Genomic DNA, 12,603 nt, shown 5'->3' on the forward strand with positions numbered 1-12,603 from the left:
ACAAACAGTAACAAAATGGGCTAAGGCAACATAAAATAACTGAGACTTTTAGAAGTTCTAGCTTAATAACTGTAAATAAATCTACAATTTGCTTGAATTCCGACAGGATTAGAGAACACCTTCTCTCACATGGAGAGAAAATGTGCCTGGAAGCCTTTCCCGTACATTTCTACTTCCCAACAGGTGAGAATTCTTTGGGGACACCCCTGGGTGTACCCTCTGACACATCTGCTGAGTCTGTCCTGGTGCTGCAGTGTGCATTGTGAGGAGGGGGTCCCATCCTGCCCTGCTCCCACTTTTTCTCAATCCATCACCTTGTTTTCCTGAACCAATGCTTGCTTTGAGAAAAAAAATGAACACAGTGCCAGGAGATCCTGCCTTCTCGGGGCACTTAGCATTCAGCCCTACACCCCACTGGGCTGCGATATTCTACACACAAAACACAGAACATACATGCACACAGGTATATAAATACACAGGGCTTCCCCTGGTGGCTCAGTGGTAAAGAATCTGCCTGCCAATGCAGGAGACACAGGTTCAATCCCTGTGAAGGGAAGATCCCCTGGAGAGGAAATGGTAACGCACTTCAGTATTTATAGGGATAATCCCATGGACAGAGGAGTCTGGTAGGCTATGGTCCATGGGGTTGCAAAAGAGATGGACATGATTTAGTGATTAAAACAGCAACAACAAATAATATAAATACACACATACATGTATACACACATATAAATAAACTCACACACACACAGAAATCCTGACCAGGTCCTCATCCCCTCGCCTGTTTCTGTGCCTCTTGTCATCAGCCCTCCTGGCCATGGTCCACCCCACACAACCACTGAACCCTAAGCTTCCTAACACGCTTGTGCTCAGCTCCCCATTATCCATCGGATGAACTTGGCTCGGAACAAGGCTCTCTCCAGTGCTGTCTGGAGCCATGTCCACATGTCATGGCCACGCACACATCGGGCACTAGATCAAAACCACCCTGGCTGTTGCTCCTTCAACATGCCCTGAGAAATCCCATCCTGCTTGTCCTCCCACCATCCTTGGAAGTCCTGACGGATGCCCATTCCCCGTGAGCTGTTTCCAAACCAGCCGATGTCTAGGGGTGTTCAGCACGGTTCCATCTCTGCAGTGTGGGCATAGCTCAGGCAGCCCTTTGCATAAGAGGATGGATGTTACAGACACTCATTGTCTGTGGGTCTCGTACCACCAGATACACCCTCAGAACCACGCTGGTCTTTACTATGGTGGGGAAAAGTGCTCAACGGGAAAAGGTCATTGAAGCTTTTACTGTATTGAGGAAAGGACGACATGGCCCTAATAATAAACTGCCCAATTATAAATCAGAGGACCCAGTAATGCTCAAGGAAGGGCCTCTGAAGTCCTGGGGCCCCCTCATCCACTTGACTGCCTGTGGTCGGCAAGGTCCCCATGGCCAGTGGGGGACAGAGCTCAATCTAGAGCCCAGGTCTGGGAGTTCCCAGTATGAGGCTTGGCATCTATTAAAGTCAAATGCTGAATATAATCTAAAGCCATCTGAAATCCTGGAGTCTTGGAATATACATTTTTCCATTCTTAAAAACCTTAGGAAGAAGGCCTCCAATTCGTCTTATTTCACTCATTGTAACAAACCTACAATTTAAAAAAATTGTTTTTTGATGAAGCTTTTAAGATAGCCTTCTAAAGTTCCTCTACTGACACACATCAAGGTTATTATTTAACCTTCCCAACATTAGCTGGACCTTTAACTTTATAAATATGCACTTTATCCTGCTGGCACCAAGTTAAAATCCCATAAATTCAAACCTGGGTAACAATCACTCCCTGTACAGAATAAGAACTTTAGAGATGTATTAGAACTATTTCCTTGGATAGGAGATAAGTTAGGTCTCCAATCTGACATGTTAATTCTTCACTTTTTCTAAAACTGAACATTCACTGATGTTTTGCTGTAAATATATTTATAAATTTATGTATAGCTCACATACACAGTTCTAGTTATGTCTAAATTTCCAGCGAAGAACGGTTCTTTGTCTGAGAAAAGGTGATGCAATCATTACGTATCGCTGCATGATACAGGCTGTCTGGGGTTATTAGAAGAAGCAGGTATGGCCAATTTACAAATATCACCCCTGCACCTTGCTTTCAGGGCTCACTGCTGAGCCTCATGCTCACCGAGGGGCCCCTTGGGATCTCCTTACAAATGACTGTTTATTATTATATTATTCCATCATGTATCTCATGAGAGGAGGCTGTAACATCCGTTAAGAAAATCAGGAACTGTTGTGACTTCCATGATAGAATATTCCTTTGTGCGTGATGTTTAAAACTATGTTTTCCTTAGCACTGGTAAGGAAAACATGCACTAAAACGTTCCTAAAACAAGTTAAATACTCTTGGCTACAAAACAAATTAGCGGGGGGCGAGGTGGGGGTGAAGGAAATGCTTCCAGTGCTTTTAGCACCTGAAACACCGAGCCACGTGGATCCCACACCACTGGTGCCTCCCAGGACCTCACTGGGGGAGCCAGGTTCTTACAAATGAAAGACTTCCTATGCTGAGTCTGAGACAACAGTGGTTTCTATCTGGGCATTAGCGGGCTCACAGACTGGCTAGAGGACCCAGGGGGCAACTCTGCCCAGCCAGGCACCCAGCCACTGGGGTGCGGCCCCAGCAGGGTCTGGCTGCCAGTGATGGAGGGGCCGGAGCGATGCAGGCTGCCCCACCTGCCATCTAGAGCCACACGGGGCCCCTGCTGGGCTGGAACATGGCTGGATGTCAACTGGCCGCCAGGGTGTCCAGCCCTCTAGCAGCGATCCCACAGCAGGCACGTGCTGCCTGGGGTGAGAAGTGCCTGGAAAGGGAGCCAATGGCCAGGACACATGAGAAACATCCAGGTCACAAAGGTCAGTGGACACGTCATTTCTCATATCTGACCCACAGCAGGGGAAGTGATTGTTTCTCAGTTCAGTCGCTCAGTCATGTCCGAATCTTTGCGACTTCATGGACTGCAGCACGCCAGGCCTCCTTGTCCATCAATAACTCCTAGAGCTTACTCAAACGCATATCCATTGAGTTGGTGATGCCATCCAACCATCTCATTCTCTGTTGTCCCCTTCTCCTCCTGCCTTCAATCTTTCCCAGCACCAGGGTCTTTTCTAATGAGTCAGTTCTTCGCATCAGGTGGCCAAAGTATTGGAGTTTCAGCTTCAACATCAGTCCTTCCAATGAATATTCAGGACTTATTTCCTTTAGGATTGACTGCTTGGATCTCCTTGCAGTCCAAGTGACTTGCAAGAGTCTTCTCCAACACCACAGTTCAAGAGCATCAATTCTTTGGCACTCAGCTTTCTTTATAGTCCAACTCTCACATCCATACTACATTCTGAAATTCCAGGATGCCTAGTGACAGGTTTTAGTCAAATGGTTATGTTCCAAAGTAAGAGAATATATGGGTGAGGGGAAAAAAAAAAACAAAAAACAACCCAATACCCTAACACATCAGAAAAATAAAATGGGTTCATCTGGCCGAGGGGCTGCCCTGCCTTCCTCGGTATCCTTGGTGTCACCGCGAGGGTCTGTGCTCACCAAGTGCAGTGGTGGCCTCGAACTGAGTGCCTTCCTCAGTCTACCCCCTCAGAGTCTCCCAGGGGCCCCCTCAGGGTGGTGCTACAATCATATGCAGGTTAGGGGGCCAAGGTGCAAGGAGGTCGGATCACTTGTCTACTCAGAGGGACGCCAAGCCTGGAGCACAGAAGGCTGGGAGCCCAGGCTCCTAACTGTCACCCCTTATACTGCATCCTGACTTCACATAGCGAGGGCCCAGAGCTGCAGCAGACTTTGCTAAATCTATTTCCCCACCTGGGAGTGGCCTCGTGCTTTTTGGTTTGTTACCAAATATGATAACACGACTTCCCTGGTGGCTCAGTGGTAAAGAATCTGCCTGCAAATGCAGGTTTGATCCCTGGCTCAGGAATATCCCCTGGAGGAGGGCATGGAGGCCCATTCTAGTATTCTTGCCTGGAGAACCCCACAGACAAAGGAGCCTGGTGGGCTATAGTCCATGGGGTTGCAAAGAGTCGGACACGACTGAGCGACTGAGCACACATGCACAGTAACGCAATATCATAGATGAAAACGACAAAGACCCTCATTTCCCAAAATTTCTATATGCAAATTTGCAACCATAATTGCACTGATGTAAGCTCCACATTTAAAGGCGAATTTAACTTTGATGTATTTAACAGACAAATTGCATTAAGACCTTCAATCTGTAAGTCATTGTTAAAAAATAGTTTACTTAAATTTTAAGCAAAGAAAACTTTCCAGTCTTTGATATATGTTCTTAGAAACATAAAAATAACATTCCTTTCCTCAACTGTCCTTTTTCATTTCACACATATTGATCTGTCCATCTGTTTTAAATAATGATGAAATTAATAGGAACTGTTTTTAATAAATCCAAACCCTAGCTCCTTTCATGTCCACATATTCAGAGGGGGAGACTGAGGTGAAAAAGCTGCTTAAGTATTAGGACAGACGAAGCAGAACCGGGAACAGCTTTGGAAGAGAAGCTGGTGAGGGACCGGGTGGGAGCAAGGGAGGGTATTGCAGGCGGGGATGGGAGTAGGGGTCCCAGGGAGGAGGACTCTGAGTGGCAGGCAGGACTGAGGGCAAAGCCCAGGTGAAACAAGACAGGAGGAGGGACGTGGTCGAGGCCCGTTTGTTTGCCCAGCGTGTGCGGCGTTGAATCCATGGGAGAGACAGACCCTGCTGAATAAGCCAGGCTTCCCGAGAGCTCTCACAGCCCTTCTTATGTGTGGCGTTGGGCAAATGCCCTCAATATCTTTTGAGCCTTAGCTATTTATACAGTGGGTCATGATATTTGTCTAACTGAACTGCAGAGAAGAATCGATGGACAACATCACGAGTTCCCAGTCCCGGGTCTGGCACTGCAGTGGTGTGGAGATGGCGACCCTCCACCTCCCTCAGCCCAGAGCAGCAGGCCAGAGGGAAGCCAGCCAGAAGACCCCCTGCACAACCAGTCCAGGCAGTCCCAGAGCCTCCCTGAATCTTACTCTTAATGTATAGTCATTTTTGAAAGTCTTTACCATCTTAATTATTTTCTAAATCAGCAACAGGATCCATTTTTTCTTAAAAAATTCATAGTCAAGGAAAAACAAAGCTATTTCAAAGCATTTTCTCCATCACACCAATAAACCATAAACTCCAGCTACACACATCTTACTGTGGGACATGTCACTCGACAAGGCCATGGTTTTATCTACGTAACTGTTGAGTAACTGGTCCAAACAATATTAAAAGCAGTTGGTTTGGAATGTGCTACATTTTGAATTCTGGCTGTTTGGTATATGTATTCCAATTACTTTTTTAGAATACAGAAATGACTGTATTTGTTTATGTAACTAATTTGCTATTACATTACATGAAACTGCTATTTTATATGGCTGTAACACAGCACATCATCAGAGAGATATTTTACAATTTTTTTTAACAAAAGAAATCTTCCATTTCTGTAAGTGCTCTTATGTTTGGAAACAAAAAAAGATTTTTTAACATTTTAGACCTTATTTCTAATTCCATACTTTCTGTCACTACCGACATGGTTTTGCTACTCTCCGATATGGGAAAGCATCTGTAACTTGGGCCAGGCCATAGCACCAAGCTCCCCAGGGAACTGGGTCTCCCAGGAAACTTCCAAGGCGCTGGTTGGCCACCATCGTGCAGACAAGAGTGCCACCCAGAGGTGAGAGGAAGAAATTCACCTTGGATTTTATTTGGAAGACAAAACTAACCTGTTAAAAATCTAAAAATGATTAGCTAGTACTTATTTCATTAAAAACTAAGGAATATTTTTTTACAAGGTTCTCTCTGCAAGAAAGAAGCTGTCTAGCGCCAGGCTACATAAAAGCACAGCACTTTGAAAACTCTTACAAGACAGAAAGTCCAAGTCACAGGTGCACAGTTTGTCAATTAAGAAATTGAATTTAACTGTATTCTTTATAGTACATGCTTTATTTGCTTTTTGTAATTAATATAACATGTGTTTCCAGAAGTCATAGAAGTTCTGGAGCAACCACCATGACCTATTTAGACATGTGGACCAAGAGTTAAACTAATTACCGGAGACATTTCTTACTTAAATGAGAAAAGTTTCCTTCATTAGAAAGCCTTCTGCATAACGTACTTCTGGCAAAGGAATAAAGTTTATTTAGAGTAATTCTGTTTGGCAGACAGTCATCACTTCTCAAACATATACCAATAATTGTTAAGGTTACAGCAAAATAGTCAATTCTATGAAACATAAAAACATGAGCTTCTAACGGTGGAAACAAAAGGCTGATTATAAAATAGAGATTTACGATATCCCTGTTCTCTCTTAGAAGTCTGGATGGTGGGATTACTACTAGCAGTGGGCCATCATTTAAGATTTATGTATTTTAAAATGAACTACAAAAGATCAAACTTGACCAAAAATAAGGCATATATTAAAGTGTTAAAATTTTACATATAAACTTTGAAAACTCTTTTTTCTACCCTGCAAAATCCTATTTTTGAAATAATGTTAGGGGTTCTCAAATGTTATACAGATCTCATCTCATTTTACTGTTTCATTTTTACTCCAACACGCTTTAAAATAGAAAGGATTCTAAACACACCTATTTACATGACTTTCTGGAAAACTCATTCTAGAAATACTAAGCGTTTACAGCTGACTTCAAAGTTATTTGTATTAAATTCTACAAAGAATTCTACAGAGATTGTACAGCTGATTATCATTTCCAAGTAGATGTTTTTCCTGCAAAGCTTAGCAAAATACGGCTTTAAGGTACAGGGTTGTTAACTGCACCTTGCTCTCTTGGTTCTGTCACTGAGGGATCTCATTAATATCTGTGAGTTAATTTTCTTTCCTATTTTTACCCTTTATCTTCCACATGCCCTGAGTTGCATCATTCTATAAAACATGCTTTCATCCGCAATGATGGCTGCAACATATCTGAGCAAGGAGTACAAACAAGTCTACTTACACATCCCTATTTCTACGTGCACCTAAGTCCAACCTGCTCTACAGATGTCCAGTGCACGCTGCTGGAAATGTAGTGAATATGACAGAGACAACACAGTAGGACAGTATGGCTGTTTATTACTTTGGGGGGAGAAGCTTAGTGACTAAAGCTCGAAGAGTTTAGCAGGGAATGTTTCACAAGGGTTTTAAACAGGGCCCAAGGCAAGGCTGGCAAATTTGGAGAAGGACCTCTTACATGTATCAAAAGGTTTGTGTGTCTGCATCATATATTCAAAGCATCACATAAAGACAGAAAGGATGGCTACTCGGTAGTTCACAAATGACTCTAGTTCACTGATAAGTATTATCAGTTTAAAGGGTAAATTCTGAAACATTCCCAAACCTATAATCAGTCAAGAGGAAGTGAAGTAAAAGTCGCTCAGTTATGTCTGACTGTTTGCAACCCCATGGACTATACAGTCCATGGAATTCTCTAGGCCAGAATACTGGAGTGGGTAGCCTATCCCTTCTCCAGCAGATCTTCCTGACCCAGGACTTGAACCAGGGTCTCCTGCATTGCAGGCAGATTCTTTATCAACCGAGTCATCAGGAAAGCCCAGTCAAGCTATCAGTCAAGAGGACCTGGTGCTAAAATTAAATGCCTTCACATTTCTTAAACTATTCCCTTTCCTTTTCGCCACCTCCAATGCTACCATCTTAGTTCTTGCCATTAAAAAAAAAAACAAAAACAAAGCTATATTTGTTTAATCACTTCCTCATTAATCGCCAGGCCCAATGTCCTACTCTGTCTTAGCACTGTCACATTTCTAAACCCATCCTCCAAGTAAAGTCCAGGACAATCTCAAGCTTCACACATCAATCACGTCACCTGCCTGCTTGATATTCAGATAGTAGGTCGAGAGTCAGTGGTCCCACCCCCTTCCCTGTCCTCCGCCCACAAGCAGGGGGCTTCTAAAAGGAGGAAGGCCAGAGGCTACAGCCTGGTGACTGGTGGCTCCTTTGGCCCTTCTGTTTCAACTTAACCACCAATCACATTTCTTTAAGAGGAATTACTTCCCCTTCAAGAGATGTCAGAAACCATAATTTAAAGTGAGGTCATTCTCGAGAACATCCTAACTCCTAAAACAGTAGCTTTCAAACATTTCTAAATGACCAAAGTCATTTTCTTCATAACAATATCTAACGTAGAACCCCAGCAAAAAGATGAGTGAGATGAGTATTTCTGAGGCTGACAACCGGCAGAGATTAGATCACACAGAACTGGACAGGCCACAGAGTTCAAATTCGGCTGGTGAAATACAGAGTCAGTGGGGAGAAGCAGCAGCCTGGATGAGACATGTCGGACTCATTCCTGAAAGGCCACTGGTGCTGCTGCATGTGAAAGACTCGAAGCTACGGAGAATTTCAACCCTCAGGGGTACTCTGACAAACCCCAGTTTCACCTGCAGAAACACAGCACGTACAATGGAGGCCTCACAGATACCTGGTCCTCGCTGGTCAGTCCCAGGTGCATGACGAGGTAAAAATGCACCAGGAAGTCTGAGTTGGGCAGGACGTCCTGGCGCCGGGTCATCATGGAGCAGATCAGCTTATAGGCTTGCAGTTTGCCTTCCTTATAATCGTCAGGCATCGTCGTCGCCTGCCAAGGAGACGTTCAGAGATTTAATCAACCCCAGATGCAGATGCATTTTGTCCTTTCATTTACTTCTCCGTTGTCCACAAAGTTGTTTATGGAGATGTGGGAAGCGCTGGCTTGAGTAAGACCCAGCCTGTCTTCAAAACATGCAGTCTTGGGCAATTACATTTTTTAAACTCAATTTCAGAAAGGAAGGGGAAATTACAATAAAGGAATAAACACATATTCACTTGCCTTAAATAGCCATGATGCAAACATTCTGAGCGGTGGGATCAAGGCAGGAGGAGATGGAGAAGACTGGTTATCCAGGCTTATTGCCAGGTTATCCCGTATCTATGATTCGAAACGAGGAGAATTTTAGGCAAGATAATACACGGTTTATCCCAATGACACGTCAATATCATGCTCCACGGTCAAACAGCTGCTGTCAATTAAATTTCTGTAAGTTGAGTGAAAAGCTACAGCATTTACAAGTATTTCTTTTATCATGAGATCTACTGTCTTTTTGAATTGTGTGCTGGCTTTAGATCTAATACAAAACTAGGGCATTGTTCGGAGAAGGCAATGGCACCCCACTCCAGTACTCTTGCCTGGAAAATCCCATGGACGGAGGAGCCTGGTGGGCTGCAGTCCATGGGGTCGCTGAGAGTCGGACACGACTGAGCGACTTCACTTTCTCTTTTCACTTTCATGCATTGGAGAAGGAAATGGCAACCCACTCCAGTGTTCTTGCCTGCAGAATCCCAGGGACAGGGAAGCCTTATGGGCTGCCGTCTCTGGGGTCACACAGAGTCGGACACGACTGAAGTGACTTAGCATAGGGCATTGTTATTCCTTCAATCTTAATGCTTGCAGAGGTCATCCTGAACTTCAAGTGATAAGGAATGGTTTCATGAGTTATACTCTATAAACACAAATCACATTTTTGAAAAAAGAAAAAAAGTACTAACATGGGGAAAACGTATATTGTAAACAAAAACCAACCCTAGAATGAAAATTGTATGTATTCTTTAACAAACAAAGGACAAGAGATTGTACTGTTACAAAAATTATCCTCAGAAATAAGATTATATACTGATAATGGCTTTCCATGTGGACGGTGAGGTTAAATTTCTTAGCATTTCTCTACATTCAAATTCTGTACAATAAGACCAGTACTGCTTTTATAAAGAGAGTAACTACAACTATTGTATAATATCCCATTCTTTGATATCCTATAGTAATAGTTTATTTATGCATTAAATAGCTTTTAGACATATATAAAATGACCAAACTATAAGTATTTTTTATTTTTTGATCACCAAACATACTTTGTCTCAGTATCTAAATTCTTGGTCCAGAATGTGTTCAAAAGTTACATGCAACACAGTTTTTAGGTTAAGTGACAAATCAATGTTACCATACTAAAATGAAAGGTAACAGTAGCAGGACATACCTTTGCTAGCTTGTACCAGAGTTCATAGAGATAGCCAAACACCCTGGCATGGATTTTGGGTGACTGGATATTATTCACATCTCCAAGGATCCCCAAGATTCTTCGCCACAACACAGCGGCTGAGTCTGGGTGCCAACCAGTGAGGGTCCCCCCAGCAATTATACTGCAGTCGTCAGCAAGGCATTCGCTGCTGTCTATGAGGTAAAACGTGTGTTAACACAATTTTTCTTTCATTGTTACAGCCTTTTATCTTTAATGCAAATGACCTATGCTTAAACATGTATGCAAATTCAGAGTAAAACAATTCGGAATAAAAGAATTGAGACGAGGTGTGAAATGGCTGACAACTTGGAAGGACAGGAAAGTGAGATTGATGAGGACATGTCAGATGACTCTGATTCTTCCAACTAAAAGGGTGACAACCCAGAGATGACGAGACAGTTCCTGGAGACCCTGAGAAGGTCTTCATAAGCAGTGGAGAGGAAGGAGAACTTGAGTAGGATGCGGCAGGAGCATGGTCATGAGAAAAAGTGGCCAGGACTGCCTCGAGGCAGGAGTGACATCTGTGGTGTTTGTCACTGTTAACTCAGGTGTGTGGGATGTATAATTTGCTTATAACAAGTTTTATCCTTCTTGGATTCAAGGAGCTGTAAGAAATGTGTACGATCATGTAGCTGTCACATACACCACCTCCATAACTGACATGAAACTTCCTCTTCATTCCACCAGGGCCCCTGTGCAGTTGGTCCCCTCCCCGAACCTCTGTTCCAGACAACCACTGCCATTTCCTATCCTTACAGCATTGCCTTTTCCAGAATGTCAGATAAATGGAGTCCTTTAGTAAGTAACTTTTCCATCTGGTTTATTTCACTTAGCATAAGGCATTTATTTGAGAGATTCATCCATGGGGTTGTGTATCCATAGGTGTCATAGTTTATCCATTCACCTGATGAAGGACACTGGATAGTTTCTGGTTTTGGTTTGATTAGGCCTAAAGCTACAAATGTGTACAGGCTTTTGTGTGAACATATATTTATCCTTCTCACCTGAACCACAAAATGGTATGTGATATTTCTTCTCCTTTAAGTGGACTGCATGTTCCTCAATGCCTGAGAAAGGAGTGTGTCCTCATATGTCTGAAAGTCTTGGTTCCCTGACTGGTAAATTCATAGCTTGGCTGGGTATAGAATTCTGTGTTGGAAAAGCTTTGCTTATTTTCCTACAGTTCCCTTTATAATCTTAGATTCAAAAATAATTCTGATAATTGAAACATTCGTGTGAAAAAGTATTGACTCTGGAGAGCTTCAACATAACTGGAACAGGTTAAAAAAGACAGCTTCTCTTTTATTTGAAGCTTTAGTAAAGCTAGGAATTGTCCTCTACTTTTATAAATCTATTAGAATTAACCTATTGAATTGTTTTTAATTTTTATGTTGTTTTTATTGCTTCATTCCCTTTTTCACTCCCAGTATTTCTTCCTCGATCAATCTTGCCTATTTGCCTATTTTATTAGTGTTTTTAAAGAGTGCTCTTTGCTTTTTCTATTGCTTTGTAGTACATGTACAGAAGCGGATTTTAAAAAAGATACTAACAAACATCCACCACCGTAGAGCATCATTCCAGGTGCATGTGCTGTCGGGGTGTTTCAGGTCTAACCACAGAAACGGAAGCACAGTCTACAGATGCGAGGAATTCAAAGGAAGGCCCGGGCAAATCCACGGCCAGCTCTAGATGCTTCCTGCACTGTGCCCGAGAGAGCCGCTAACAGCTTATTATCTTTATTATGCAAAGAGCACAAGACCCTGAGGCACAAGATTTCATAAGGATGGTATGTGTGTCATGGAAAGGCCTTCCCAAAACCAGGAGCACTGTTTCTTCTTAGAGCAAAACATCAGTATTTCCCACATCAGTATCATAAATATACTCAGACATCCTGGAATGTGAAATCAAGTGGGCCTTAGGAAGCATCACTACGAACAAAGCTAGTGGAGGTGATGGAATTCCAGTTGAGCTATTTCAAATCCTGAAAGATGATGCTGTGAAAGTGCTGCACTCAATATGCCAGCAAATTTGGAAAACTCAGCAGTGGTCACAGGACTGGAAAAGGTCAGTTTTCATCCCAATCCCTAAGAAAGGCAATGCCAAAGAATGCTCAAACTATGGCACAATTGCACTCATCTCACACGCTAGTAAAGTAATGCTTAAAATACTCCAAGCCAGGCTTCAGCAATACATGAACCGTGAACTTCCAGATGTTCAAGCTGGTTTTAGAAAAGACAGAGGAACCAGAGATCAAATTGCCAACATTTGCTGGATCATGGAAAAAGCCAGAGAGTTCCAGAAAAACATCTATTTCTGCCTTATTGACTATGCCAAAGCCTTTGATTGTGTGGATCACAATAAACTGTGGAAAATTCTTCAAGAGATGGGAAAACCAGACCACCTGACCTGCCTCTTGAGAAACCTGTATGCAGGTCA

At 42.9% G+C, this 12,603-nt stretch overlaps 1 protein-coding gene across 1 annotated transcript in view; it reads right to left on the reverse strand.

Annotated features, from left to right (window-relative positions):
- RALGAPA2 (Ral GTPase activating protein, alpha subunit 2 (catalytic)) overlaps positions 1-12,603 on the reverse strand; it is a 283,032-nt gene that overhangs the window by 143,022 nt on the left and 127,407 nt on the right. Inside the window, exons 22-24 of the mRNA XM_010836602.1 lie at positions 10,126-10,319; positions 8,925-9,023; positions 8,538-8,693 (exon numbers count right to left, since the gene is read on the reverse strand). Coding sequence (XP_010834904.1) covers positions 8,538-8,693; positions 8,925-9,023; positions 10,126-10,319 — 449 coding nt within the window. The remainder of the gene's footprint in view (positions 1-8,537; positions 8,694-8,924; positions 9,024-10,125; positions 10,320-12,603) is intronic.

Source organism: Bison bison, unplaced genomic scaffold (genome assembly GCF_000754665.1).
Source record: "Bison bison bison isolate TAMUID 2011002044 unplaced genomic scaffold, Bison_UMD1.0 scf7180017864063, whole genome shotgun sequence".
NCBI lineage: Eukaryota > Metazoa > Chordata > Mammalia > Artiodactyla > Bovidae > Bison > Bison bison.